The sequence below is a fragment of the Nematolebias whitei genome, chromosome 1 (assembly GCF_014905685.2).
Source record: "Nematolebias whitei isolate Nwh7 chromosome 1, NemWhi1, whole genome shotgun sequence".
Classification (NCBI taxonomy): Eukaryota; Metazoa; Chordata; class Actinopteri; order Cyprinodontiformes; family Rivulidae; genus Nematolebias; species Nematolebias whitei.
The window spans coordinates 30,412,439-30,426,705 of record NC_056498.1 but is presented as its reverse complement, the minus strand read 5'-3'; the positions used below and the strand labels follow the sequence as shown (position 1 = coordinate 30,426,705).

Sequence of the window (14,267 nt, the reverse complement as noted above, 5' to 3'; positions counted from 1 at the left end):
CTGTGATTGCTAGTATCACTCAGCCCTCTGTGAACAGTAAACAGCCATCAGTGTGCTAATGATCCATTGTTAGGCTGATGGTCCTTCTTGAGCATGTGATCAGCTGGTTTTGGTTGTCAGCAGCAAACTGGTTGATCCACTCTGAGATGGTGCTATTTAAGAGACTGAGCTGAAAACAGCACCTCAGACTGAGGAAGTCTCTCGGATGAGAGATGAAACGTTTCTATATTTTTTTGCTTTGTTTTGTTTTTTGTTTTTTTGAATGTCCAGAGGACCAGATAGAACTTTTTTGTATTATTTAGCCTATTTTTTAAGCTGAACAGTATTTTTTTAAGGCACTTAGAGTTCAAACTAATTTTTAAAAAGTAATTTGTATGGTCGATTAGCAGTGACTTGTCCAGATTCAGCACCTCCGTTAGCATCGTGGCTATCACTGTAGGGGTGCAAGAGCCCGGCGATTCAGGAAATCCATTAATCCTAATTTTGTTCACGGATTCAAGACTTTTTCTCAGCACATCCACCTCATTTTTCATTATGATCCCACGCAATCTCTACCTCATGCAAGCATGAAGACAGTCCATTTTCAGCCTCTGTTACACTTAGCTTGACTTGGTCAAACTCTGCTCCGAGGGTCGCGGCGTTTCCAGAAAACTCCGCTCTCACCGCTTGTAATTCGCTTCTAATAAAATTTAAATCAATCAGTGCCGCCTTCATCTCCATCCTATCTATCGCAATGATTTCAGATTCAATTGAAGCCAGAAAGTCTGATTTCAGAGCAGACTCGACTGTCTCCTCAAAGCCCAGCGTGGGTGGAGCCAACGCACCTGTTCCACCTGCCACTCTGTCCCCACCGCGGCTGCAGGTGTGCCAACAGGCCACACAGGCAAAGACCCCACCACCATAGATTTCTTTAACTTTGAGGCCATATTACAGCTTCGTCGAGACAATCATGAGACAACACAGATATAAGAGGAAGAATCCAACGTGGAGGCAGTGAGGAAATACCGTACTTTTCGCCGTATAAGTCGCATCATTTTGCATAAATCTGCATGCCCTGTGGCTTATAAGGCAAAGCAACTCATTTGGTTTTTTTTCCCCATATTTATAATCCAATTTTTGGCTGAGATTTGAAGATTTCATTCATTCTGACATGGAAAATACTGAACACTACCATTTTCAGCCACTAGAGGGCCCTCGACTAATATGGCAAGCCAAGTGTCTCATTAATAGGGAAAAGTGGCAATTAAAGAGACACTTGGCTTGCCATACCAAGCACTTTCATCTCGCTCTACAACTCCTGGAGCAAACGTCAAATCAGCGGCATTTCACCGCGCCACCCAGGCGAAATGCAGCTGATTTGACCATTAAAGTGCATTTATTAAGGAAAAGTTCAACTGAGACACACCTTAACTATAACGTTGAGCAAACAAATAATTGTTTTTAAGTGTTAACCTTGTTAAATTCTTGTTAAAGTCCTCCCATGCACGCTCCAGCGGCCGCCATTTGGCAGCCAATCGATTTTTGGCACAACACAGGCCCACGTTTCAGGGTTGTCAGTGGTGACACATAAAAATGCAACTTATACGGCGAAGCAACTTGATGTTTTTTTCCCCACTTTATTAGACATATTTGGACTGATGCAACTTATACGGCGGAAAGTACGGTAATTATAAAAAGCAGTTTTTCAAGCAGGGCTGATGGAAGCCTTTCAAAATGCAGCTTATGGATCCGCGGCCAACTTGCGCCTCTTAAAAAGTTATTTAAATTCAATGTTTTTATTTCAGGCTGAGATGGCTCTAAAGCCCCCAGTATATTCCTGCGTACGTCCATACACGGAGATACAAGCGTACTCCCCAGGGCATGTCCGTGCAAAGCTCAATTTTTAAGACCGCGTACGTGTATGCGGTGTCGCACAACAAACTGCCCGGCAACGGACTGTTTTGTACGCGACACCAATGTATTAAATTCCCCTTCTTCATCTCTGATCTGGCCTTTTCTTTTGTTGTTTTTGCCAAGAGGCAGTGATCTCTTCCTCCTCCGTTGACTTCATGACTGAAATGGTGAGAAATGAAGGAATTTGTCACGAGCGAATTAAACTCAGGTCCAGCGGGTTTTGTTTTTTGTTTTTTTTAGATATTTTTATTAACAACATATCAACACAGAACACCGCTGCGGCTGAAGCTGCCAGCACTCTTTTTTTTTCTTCCGGCATGTCAATCAATCCAGTAGGCGTGTCAGCAAGTGACCAATCGGCGACCTCAATTTGTCCCAAAGGTAAACGCCCCTTGTCTGTGAAGCTGCTCTGCAGCTGCTCGGGGTGGACGCTCCAGTATGAAGTTTGAACACTCTGCGTACAGTACGCGCGTACGTACGTACGTGAGAGTATACTAGGGGCTTAAGTGAGTGACTACTGGCGGTTTTTTGATGAAAAAAATATTTTAAAACGTTTGTATTTTAAGCATTTAAATCAGGTGGTTGACTTTCTCCCCTAAGGAGCATGACTGGTCCTAAAATTAGACGATGGAAGGGTTAAACTGCAAGTAACAAAAGTGACATTTTGAGACTGAAGCCGTTTAAAAACAGCAGCAAACCACTTTAGTCTCGGCTCGGACTAGCCGTTAGCTTGTTAGTCTGGTCAAAAGTTAATGATTTCTTTTAACTGAGGTCGTTTGTGGAGCCATCAACAACAGGCAAGATGTTAACCGTTCGTGTCGTTCACTTCCAAAGGATCTTTTACTCAACGTGACCAAACAAATCAAACTGCACGTTCATAAAAAAAAACTGGCGGTTTGTTTCTGCGCTGTTAGACGTTACATAATCTGGCGGTGTGCAGCCTATGTGCTCTGCAACAGAAGTAATTGAAGGAATGTTTGCGAGCCGTCAGCACACGTCTTCCGACGCTCCAACCCTAAATATCGGAGAACAGAAGCAAGACGGACACGCCGGTTTTGTTTTCCTGGCCTGAGGCTGAGAGTCTGTCAGGAACGTGAACTCCTGGAGGCACGAAACGCTTTCACGTTAAATTAAAAGACATGGTTCTGTTTAAAACAGACCTCTGGATCTCCGGGGAAACTGAGCGAGCATCTCGGTTCAGCTGTGGCCTTTTAGCAAAGCCGCAAACCCCCGAGGCCTCGTGGGAAAAAAGCGTGTTCGGTCTTCGAAAAGGTTAGAAGCATCAATTAAGAGAACAGTGGGTTGAATATTTCACGAAAACACAAATAAAGCTTGAAGACCGTGTTAAATGGAAATCATTTCTCGTTCATCACCTGCCACCAAAAGGTAAAGGTGGGCGATGTGGTCTGTTAGCAAAATATCTCATGAACCACTGGACAGATTTTAATGAAAGTTTTAAGAAATAATGAATAGATGTACTTCTAAGTTTGATTAACTTTTAGATTCAGTTTGAGCTAAGTTGTTCGATACAGCCATCAGAGATTAAAAAACACAATATGGTCTATAATCAAATCATTTTTACAGATAATGCATTAAAGTTTGGTGTAATTGTAGCCGAGCGCGATTCACAAAACATAATTAAAAACGCCACTGCTCGTGCAATAGCTTTGCTTGAAACTTTAGCATTAACTATTGGGAGTCAACAGAGTGAGTCTGTTAGCAAAATATTTCAAGAGCCACTGGAAGGATTTAAATGAAACTCGCAAGAATTAATTCATGGGCGTACCTCAACAACTGATTCACTTTTGGCGTCAACCTGATTTAAAAAGGCCACCACAACTAATCAACTTCAGGAAACGCTAAAACGTTTATACGTCGGTCAGTTTTAACTTGTTAGTTTAAAACTGGTATGAAATGATGTGGTTTCAATGCATTAATTTGAAGAATACTAAACCTTTATTCCTCTAAAAATAAAAACCTTCCACATGTCAAACTCAAGAGCAGCGGGCCAAATTTGGTCCCCGCCAAGAGCATAATTTAAATGCAAAATATTGTATCGCTAATTTTTTCCTTAAAAAACAAAAAAACTGATAAATACATAATAGTGAAACACAATGCGCCGAACAGCAGCACGAACATGAGCCTATGCGAGTAGATGAATAAGAATGAATAAAGCAGCATGAAATAATCAGCAGCATGAGATCAGCAGCGTGGATAATCAGCAGCACATATCACCAATCAAAGTGGCATCACAGTGATTTTTTTTTTTTTTTAAACATATTCAGCTCTTATTTGGGTATTTTTTTAAGCTTATTTAATTCTGGGAACAAAAAAACAAATAATTGTAGTTTTTGCAATATGTCCACTTTTTTATTTTCTCAAAATTCACCAGTTTAACATAAAGTCAAATAAGAGGGTTTCTAAAGAGGAAGTCCCCTACGTAAGGGTGACTATCAAAATAAAACGCTCTGCATTTATTGGAGGCTTTATTGTGTAAAGTAAAATAAAAATAAATAAAAAAACTGAAAATGGCAGAAGCATAAAACTAAAAATTTCATCTGTGTGTTAGCAAAGCTAGCTGCTAATGTGAACAATGCAATACTAATAATATAAAATGACATTTAGCGAAACGCTAAATAAAAATACTCCGTTTACAGGAAAATTATTCAAGTTTAAGAAGTTTCCAGAACGATTTTACACGAGCTCTGTGTCTCTTTGACTTTACTACAAGCCAACTTATTGGGCTAATTGATGAAACTATGGTGGGGGGTTTTTTCCGGAGCAAGTGACCAAATTGTGTGTTGAACGTTACCAACTGTAAAATGAGCTGCAGCAAATCGCTAATGGAGAAAAACAGGTTTATAAACTTACACATATTTGTAGTCAGATTGGCCATAGACGGAGAGAACCGCGGCTAGCCGTGGGATGCTGATGGAGAGTCCAACAAACGGCCGTTGTGTGTCGGGATAGATCTGATCCTGGTTAAACTGCCGCAAAGGAGGGACCAGACACGAAGACGAACATGTTTCCTCTGGTTTCCTGCTTCACGGCGAGCGGAAACGCCTTGTTTAAAACAGGCCCGCCTTCAACAAAGAGCAGCGACGCACCAAGAGGAGCAAGAAGAGTCACCCACAGCTACTTCCGGTTTTGTTCGTGGAGCGCGAAAAAAAGGCGAGGTTTAGCATTTAGGGAGGCTTTTTTTTTGTTTGTTTTTTTGCGGTTGACAAAATTTGAAATAAACAATACACAGGGTCAAACTATCAATGTTAAATGACACTCAAGAATATCAAATATCCTAATGAATTCATTCAACTTTTATTTATGCAAGTTATTCTCTTTGAGCCTGGGGGACTCGTTTACAAGAGAGACCTGTTTTTTGTTGTTTTGTTTTTTTAACAAAGAGTGATGACAACAGCAGACAATCATAAAAGAAGGCAAGTAAATTGAGATCTTAGTGTTCCATATTTTCCTAACAGAGCACTGCGCTCTCAGACTGCAGGCTTACTCGTGGTTCCTAGAGTTTCCAAAAGCAGAATGGGAGGAAGATCTTTCAGTTATCAGGCTCCTCTCTTGTGGAACCAACTTCCAGTTTCTGTCCATAAGGCTGACATATTGTCCAGTTTTAAGACTGGGATTAAGATGTTCCTTTTTGATAAATCCTATAGTTAGGGTCGGCTTGTTATGCTGTTTTAAGCTTAGACTACTGGACAAATTCACCTCATTTCCTTAAATGAATTGTTAAAATTGAATAGTTTTCATTTGTTACTATTCTTGACCTGCCATTGTGTATCTGTTCCTCCTTCCTGTTCCTCTCAAACCCAGACGGTGGAGGCAGATGGCTGCTTGTCCTGAGCTAAAGGTTTCTTCCTCATGAAGGAGTTTTTCCTTTCCACTGTTGCCTTCATGCTTGCTGAAGATGAGAGTTTTGCGATGGAGTTCGACTCAAAGCAGTCTGCTCCTCACATAAATAGTGTTAAATTATTATTTTATATATGAATATTTCTGTTCACTGCCCTAAGATGACTTCTGTTGTGACTTGGCGCTATATAAATCAACTGAATTGAATTGAATTGAGAAGAATAAATGAAAGAAAATTGTATTTAAAAAACTAAACAAAAAAAAAACAGCTAAATTGTAAAGCGATGTAGAATACTAAAAACAGGAACATGACTGCATTGGTTTTTGCCTTGAACTTAGCAGTTTCTTGAAGTCACTTAGGGAGGTCCAGATTGAGAGCTTCAAATCTTTTTGCAAGGTATTCCATGTTACAGGAGCGGAGTAGGAGAAGGACCTTTTGTCTAGTTCAGTCCGGACTGAGAGAACACTGCAGGTAATAATGTCCTGAGAGCGCACGCTGTAGCTGCACTCACGCAGAGACATGTAGGAGGAGATGTATGAAGACAACAGACCAAGAAGTGAGATGAGAATGTACCAATGAGAGAGTATGTGTGAAGTTCAAAAATAGTCCATGCTCAATAATCCACGTATACAATCCAACAATTTTCAGTCAGGTCATCTGGACAGTTTCTTGTGTGATGTGTGAAGTTAATGATGACCAGTGAATACAGGGTGCAGTGATGGGTACAATAGTTACAACCAGTTATGAATCTTAGCGCACCATGATAGACAGAATCCAACATCTGCAAAGTGCTTGGAGGGGCATGAGCAATAATCCAGGTAGAAAAATCTAACAAAGTTAAATCAGGTCCTCTGGACGGCCTCAAAAATTAAAAATAAAAAACTTGTTGAAACGTTTCGTCTTTAATCCAAAATACTTTGTCAGTCTGAGGAGCTGTAATTAGCTCAGTCTTATAAATAGCACCTTCCCATTGTGGATCAACCAGTTTGATGATATTCAAAACCAGATTTTCGAAGGAGGACCATCATCCTAAGAATGGATCATTAGTGCGCTGATGGCCGCTTGCTATTCATTGGGGGCTGAGTGATACTAGCAACTCCATACCTGTATATCTGTATACCAAATACATTTTCTCAACAGATAAACTACCAGGGACAGTCTCCAGTGCACGACTGACCAAAGACTGTGTGGGGCCCTAAACATAATTTCATTTGAGGATCCCATTTCCAACAACTTTTTGTATTGTTCTTATTTTTCATCCGCTAACAAAGTAATGTTTGAGCTCGTGTCTGTATGTGTGTGGGATTATCACTCAATGCATATTGTGTATAGTTTATTACTGGTTGGCCCACTATGTGAATGTGTGGGACTGAGTTTGTTGTGGCTCATTGGACTGATGAAGTCTTTTGGATGAAAGATGAAACATTTCAACAAAAAAAGAAACTAAAAAGAATCCAACAAACTTTGTTGGATTTTTTTTTACCTGGATTATTGAGCTTGAACTTGTCCAGTGTCACAGGAAAATTATCACAGCTGTCATTAGGCAAAAATGATGAGATACATAACATTTTGAATTTTGAAGATGGCTGCTCGATCACTTTCCAAAAAGTATATTGAAACATTGATGTGTAGAAAAAAAATGTTGTGAAAGCAATTTTATTAACTTTTACATTGCTGTCCATTTCAATTCACAAAGTTATTTACATACATTTTTTACAAGTAGCAGCAGCAGCAGCAGCTAGTTGTAGCATTTCTAGTGTAGCCTTGGAACTTCACAATATTCTTAGCAAAAATCACTGTTTAATCCACATCTGACTGTGATGTAAAGGTTTCTAAAGTAGCTCTGATCCTTCATAAAACTTCCATCCATCCATCCATTTTCTTTACCCGTTTATTCCATTTTGGGTCACGGGGGTCGCTGGTGCCCATGTCCAGCAATCACTGTGCGAGGGGCGGGGTACACCCTGGACGGGTCGCAAGTCCATAACAGGGCCACATAGAGACAAACGAGACAAACAACTATTCACTCTCTCACTCACACCTAGGGGCAATTTAGAGTTACCAATCAGCCTAACATGCATGTTTTTGGACTGTGGGAGGAAACCGGAGTACCCGGAGAAAACCCACGCATGCACGGAGAGAACATGCAAACTCCACCCAGAAAGGCCCCCGGACCGGGGTTTGAACCAGGGACCTGCTCGCTGAGAGGCAGCAGCTCTTCATAAAACTTCTCAGATTGAATTTGTTTTCAAGCTACAACAATCCACTTTGATCTTGGCTTGCTCAAACTAGCAGTTAGCTAGTCAAAACTAGTCATATTTTTAAAGTGCCTGTGACATGCAAAACCTACAAATACAAAAAGTGAAAGGAAACACCTTAATATTTAAGAAATTTGGCATAATAGAAGGCCTGTCACGATAACAAATTTTGCTGGACGATTAATTGTCTCAGAAATTATTGCGATAAACGATAATATTGTTTGAAATTTGACAATAATTAGTAATTATTGTCAACTTTAAGAAGAAATGTTTTCTATATTATCATATTTTGTTTTGTGTGTAGTACCTTTTTTGACCACCGGATGGCAGTATAAGTCTGTTTGAACCGAAGGATGGATAGTGAGGGAGCGAGTAGCGTGTCTCTTTAAGAAAAATTGGAGGGAGGCGCTTTGGAGCTTTGACCAAACTGAGTTTTTTCCCCGAGGTCGGTCTCTTAGCTTAGCTTGTTGCTTAGTTTCTCAGCTTAGCTGCGTTTAATGATCCAAAAATGCAATTTTGAATGGTTAAAACAGATTTTAAAGAGAAAAGAGAAAGGGAGGGGTCAGTGAAGAGCACCGGAGTTGAGCTTTTTGTCATCCAGTGTCTTCAGTAGAAAGAGAGAGACTCGAAAAATAGATAAAGCCGATAAATGAAAATGAGGTTGATAATTTTTATTCATCATGCAATTAATTGTTGTTTATTGCGACAGGCCTACATAATAGTCATGATTTTATCCATTTTGTCACATTATTTGCATATTTTCTATTGAACTTGGTGAGCAAAGTGAAACAGGAAGTGACATCAAAGGGGAAAACTTTAAAAACAGGAACTCATGTGTAACTCAGATTCATCCTTGTCTCGCTCTGATAAGGACTAAAAATAATCTAAAGAAGCATCAGCTTCTTCTCTGTCTGTGTTATAGTCGTAGCAACGTTCTGTTTACATGCAGGCATGTGTGGTCATCACTTCCTGTTACTGCATATGAGAATATTTCAACAGCTGTTCATCTCAGCGGCGTGAATTTTCTTTCCCGATACGTTAACGTCTTGTTTCAAAAAATGTATTAATATTTATTACAAAAAATGATTGACACGGGATTAAGTTACTGTAAATTTCTTTAAGTCGAGGTCATTCAGTTAGCTATGCACAACAGGTGAGATGTTTATTGTTCATAACCCCACTTCTAACAATTTGAACTATTTTTTTCCAACATGGCGTAAAGAGACCACCACTGAGTCTGACTGTGAGAACAAGAGTTAGACCGGTACCTAAAAGTGAAATTGTCCTATTTTAAACTAAAATGTTATTTTATTCTGCAGATGGTGGTTTCTATCCATAAGGAGGATTTTTTTTATCGAGTCCTGCTTCTGCAGTGCTTTAACATAAGTTTCTTTTCTCCATTCTGCCAACGTTAATCTGATGCAATTTATGAAAAATGTCAACAGAAAGTTTTTGTTGTTGTTGCAGCAAGGTCAGTCAGATTACTGTAATTGGAGCAGAGGTGTCTTCAGAGCACCCCCCACCCCACCCCCATACATGACTAACAGCCTGAAATAACTTCCATGCTTCCAGTTGTAGATTCCTTAATTTTATTGCCTCCTTCTCTCTCTACTCATCATCTCCAGCTCCGACCCATCTGTCCCTCTCCTCGTTGTTTTCTCTGCCAACAGAATTATTGATGCTCCATCTGAGGAGTTCATCCGCCACGACCTTTGACCCCGGAGAAAATGGACAGCAGGATGGATTTATGAGGAGAACCTGGTCTTTGCTGTTTGCAGGAACACAACAGAAGTCTGCCAGAGAGCAGCTTACCTGCTTTACATTTTGTTCGTTTGATATACAATTATATATATCAGATGAAAATGTAAATAATGTGTTGTTATACAGATTAGACAGAGATTACAGAGTATTTTGTGTGTAAACAGAGTGAGTATTCTGTTGTGTGCGAGGACTGAGCAGATGACGCAGTGAGTCACTCTGCGGGCAAAAATGTATTCCACGAGTAACAGCTGAAAAATAATGCCGCTGAGATAGAGCAAGTAAATGTCTGCTTTTTTATTTACAGTTGCAAAATTAAAGAGGGGAAAAAGTGCTTGAAAAAAAGGTTTCGTTAAGAAAAGTCCTGTTTATCTTTGAAGGAATGCCTGTCACCCGACACCACCTATGACTGTTTCGCTCTAAAATCATCTTGTTGATAGACGAAGGATTTATAGACAGTTTGGTTAAATCTTGAATATAATGCTATGTGTTATCTTGTATGATCTGTTAATGCTTACGGTATGTGTTGGGAATGATTCTCAGCTACTACCACTTCAAATTTGAGCTCAATAGCTGTAAATTTTACTTCTAAAATCTTACTTCTAACCTACAAAGCCCTCAACAACCTAGCTCCATCTATATTTGAGATCTTATTGTTCCATGTTTTCCTAACAGAGCACTACGCTCTCAGACTGCAGGCTTACTTGCGGTTCCTAGAGTTGCCAAAAGCAGAATGGGAGGAAGATCTTTCAGTTATCAGGCTCCTCTCTTCTGGAACAACTTCCAGTTTCTGTCCGTACGGCTGATACATTGTCCAGTTTTAAGACTGGGATAAAGACATTCCTTTTTGATATATACTATAGTTAGTGTTGGCTGGTTAGGCTGCTATAGGCTTAGCCTACTGGAGGACAAATTGACCTCATTTCCTTAAATGAATTGTTAAAATTGAATAGTTTTCATTTTATACTATTTCTACCTTAACATGTGATTCTTGACCTGCCATTGTGTATCTGTTCCTTCCTCTCAAACCCAGCCGGTTGAAGCAGATGGCCGCTTGTCCTGTACAACGGAGCTTTAGGTCCACGCTAAAAAAGGAAATTACGTTACGAGAAAAAAAGTCATAAAATTACAAGAATAAAGTCGTAATATTACGAGAATAAAGTTGCACGTGAATAAAGTCATAATATTACGTGAATAAACTCATAATACATCCTGGCTCGGCTCGCACAGGGGACAGCCTCCAGTGCAAGTCACTGTGTTTATGAAGAAGATCCGCGATCACTTTGGGTCACTGTTTGTGAAATATGCTTCCATCCACATTATAAAAAAAAAATAATAATAAAATAAAAAATAAGAAACCCTGCAGTATGACTTTTTATAATTGTTTATTGATGTTGCTGTTGTCCATTGTTGTCATCTTTCTTTGTTGAAATCAGGTCTCTCTTGTAAATGAGTCCTCGAGGCTCAATGGGATTACCTGTATAAATAAAGGTTGATTGATTATGTCATGACTAAAACCATGAATGCAGCCATTAATTGCAATGCCATACAGCTTCAGTTTATTATAAGAATCCATATGCCACAGTGTGTTGGCCCCCTGCTATTGCACTGCCGACGTCAACATTCATCATTTCGCTGCAGTTGTAAGACTCTGATTTTAGTATTTTTTAGTCTCTGATTTCAGATAATATTACAACTTTATTCTGGTAATATTGTGAGTTTATTCTCATAATGTTATGACTTTATTCCCGTATTGTTTCTACTTTATTCTCGTGTGTCCAGTTTCACTACTTTTTTTTTGTCTGTCCAAACAGGTCTCACTTGTAGATGAGTCTTCGAGGCTCAATGTGATTTATCTGTTTAAATCAAAGTTGAATTGAATTGAATACTACGAATTTATTCTCGTATTATTTCGACTTTATTCTCATAATACAGTAAGTTTATTCTCGTTTGTAATGTAATTATTATTATTATTTATTTATTTTTTTTAGCTTAGCGTGGTCCTAAAGCTCCATTGTTGTCCTGAGCCTAGTTCTGCTGGAGGTTTTTTCCTTTCCACTGTCGCCTTCATGCTTGCTCACGATGAGTTCTGTGATGGAGTTAAATTCAAAGCAGTCTGCTCCTCAGATAAAAAGTGTTAACTTGTTTTTATTTAGATGAATGTTTCTGTTCAGTGCCTTGAGATGACTTCTGTTGTGACTTGACGCTATAGAAATAAACTGAATTGAACTTAATTCAATTTGACCGAGTTAAAGCCATTTTTTGGGTTCACTAAAGCTGATCAGCTGTTTTTAGAGTCAACATGAATGACTATCAACATCATGGATCATGTTGACTCTAAAAGTTAATTACGGTAGTTGTAGATGTACAATTGATGATCCCTGTCTGAGAGTCTCATGGGCATCCATTCTCTGGTTCATGAATATTTTGTTAACAGACTGACAAGGTTGCCTCCAACGATAAATGCCAACGTTTTAAACAAAGATCTTTTTAATGTGTACAGCTCAGAATATGTGTTGGAGATCAGTCTCAGCTACTACCACACCACGTTTTAGTTCGATAAGTTTCACAACAACAGCGTTAGAGTCATTTTTGTGTTTGCAACGTCTTATTAGCTGTGGTGGCCATCTTTAATGGAGTTGATACCAAAACGTTATCAGATTTAGATGTGCACTCATTGACAAAATTCTAAGCATTTTGTCAAAATCTGTCAAGCAGTTAATGAGATATTTTGCTAACAGACAAATATTGGTTTAAATATTGGTTTAAACCATATTGGTTTAAAAAAAAATGCTGGTACTTTCAAACAGATCTCATGCAATCCATTAGCATTTGATGTAGTTGATGGCTATCAGTCTCGGATACTACCACACCAAAGTGAACTAAATGTCTAAAGTTTAAATTACAGCCATGTTTGTGTTCGCTTACGTTGATTAGCTGCGGTGGCCATCTTGAATCGCATTGATTAGTTGTGGAAGTACATGTAATGATTACTTTCTGAGAGTTGCATTCAAATTTGCACATTAGTTATTGAGATATTTTGTTAACAGACACACACACATACCTTACATAATGATCATAATAATAAAAAAGACTGAAAACTTTGCAGCATAGCCGCATTGTGCACCCCACACACACTGTGCATTGTGGAAATGTTTGAACTGAACCATCTGCGTAAACTGCCTGTCTTCCTTTCAGTCTATCCAGTTAGCAGCCAAACTTTAGTTAAGTCTCACATCGACATGTGCTGCAGAACCGAATGTCTTCAGGCTTTAATCAAGTTGGTCTATAAAGTGACATAAAAATGAGTTATTTGGTAACAATTGCACTTCCCCTCAGTGTTCAACACTACTGGTTTGCTTTTCTAGAGACCAGAGTCTTTCCTCTGGCTGAGGTTTTCTTCTTGTTCATGTTGTCATGTGGCATCGATCTGTAGCAACATCGCTCTCTGGTGGACACATGTTGAACACATGTTTGTTTTGTTGGACCGTTTATTAAAATGGTTGTCCAATCCTGGTCCTGGAAGGCCACTATCCTGCATGATTTAAATATGTATCTGCATCAACACGCCTGGTTTGAATGAATGCGTGATTAACAGGCTTCTGCAGAGCTTAAAGACCTGCTGAAGACCAGAACCAGGGATAGCGGCCCTCAAAGACCAGGACTGAGGACCACTGCTCTAAAGGCACCACATTGAGCCTGGAGAAGTCCATCTGCTGCTGGTTACTGGGCTTCCTCACCAACAGACCACAGGCAGTGAGAATCGGAAGTCACCTCGCCTCCACACTAATCCTCAGCACCGGTACACCTCAGGGCTGTGTCCTCTGTCCACTCCTATCAAGTCATATTCAGTTATATTCAAGTTCGCTGATACCGCCATCTTGGGCCTCATCACCAACAATGATGCAAGAGCCTTCGGAGATGAGGTGAAATCACTGATGAGCTGGCGTCAGGAAAATAACCTCTCTCTGAATGTCAGATGATAGTGGACTTCAGGAAATAGCATGGAGGCCAGCACCCCACCATCTACATAAACAATTCTGAGGTGGAGCAGGTCAGCAGCTTCAAGTTCCTCATCATTCACATTACTGTCCTGCACTTTACATACAGACACTGTGGTCAAGGAAACCCGACAAAGACTCTACTTCGTAAGAAGACAAAAGAAGTTTGATATGAACACCAGCATCCTCACATACTTTTATAGGTGTAACATTGAGAGCCTGCTGACAGGCTGCATCACAGGGTGGTACGGGAACTGCACCAGTCAGAGCCGGAAAGCTCTACAGAGGGTGGTGCAAACAGCAGAGGACATCACTGGTAGCAGTCTCCACACCACCCAGGACATCTACCACAGCCGATGTCTGCGTAAAGCATGCTGTATCATTAAGGACCACACCCACCCAGCACAAGGACTCTTCTATCTACTACCCTAAGGCAGACGATACAGGAGCCTATATATATATATATATATATATATATATATATATATATATATATAT

The 14,267-nt window shown here is 39.7% G+C and overlaps 1 protein-coding gene across 1 annotated transcript in view; it reads right to left on the bottom strand.

Moving 5' to 3' along the window:
* The window catches only part of rell1 (RELT like 1), a 59,248-nt gene extending 54,367 nt beyond the window's left edge, over nt 1-4,881 (bottom strand). The window contains exon 1 of the mRNA XM_037683630.1: nt 4,765-4,881. Within this exon, the coding sequence (XP_037539558.1) occupies nt 4,765-4,789 (25 nt within the window). The 5' untranslated portion in view covers nt 4,790-4,881. The remainder of the gene's footprint in view (nt 1-4,764) is intronic.
* Between the last annotated feature and the right edge of the window lie 9,386 nt (nt 4,882-14,267).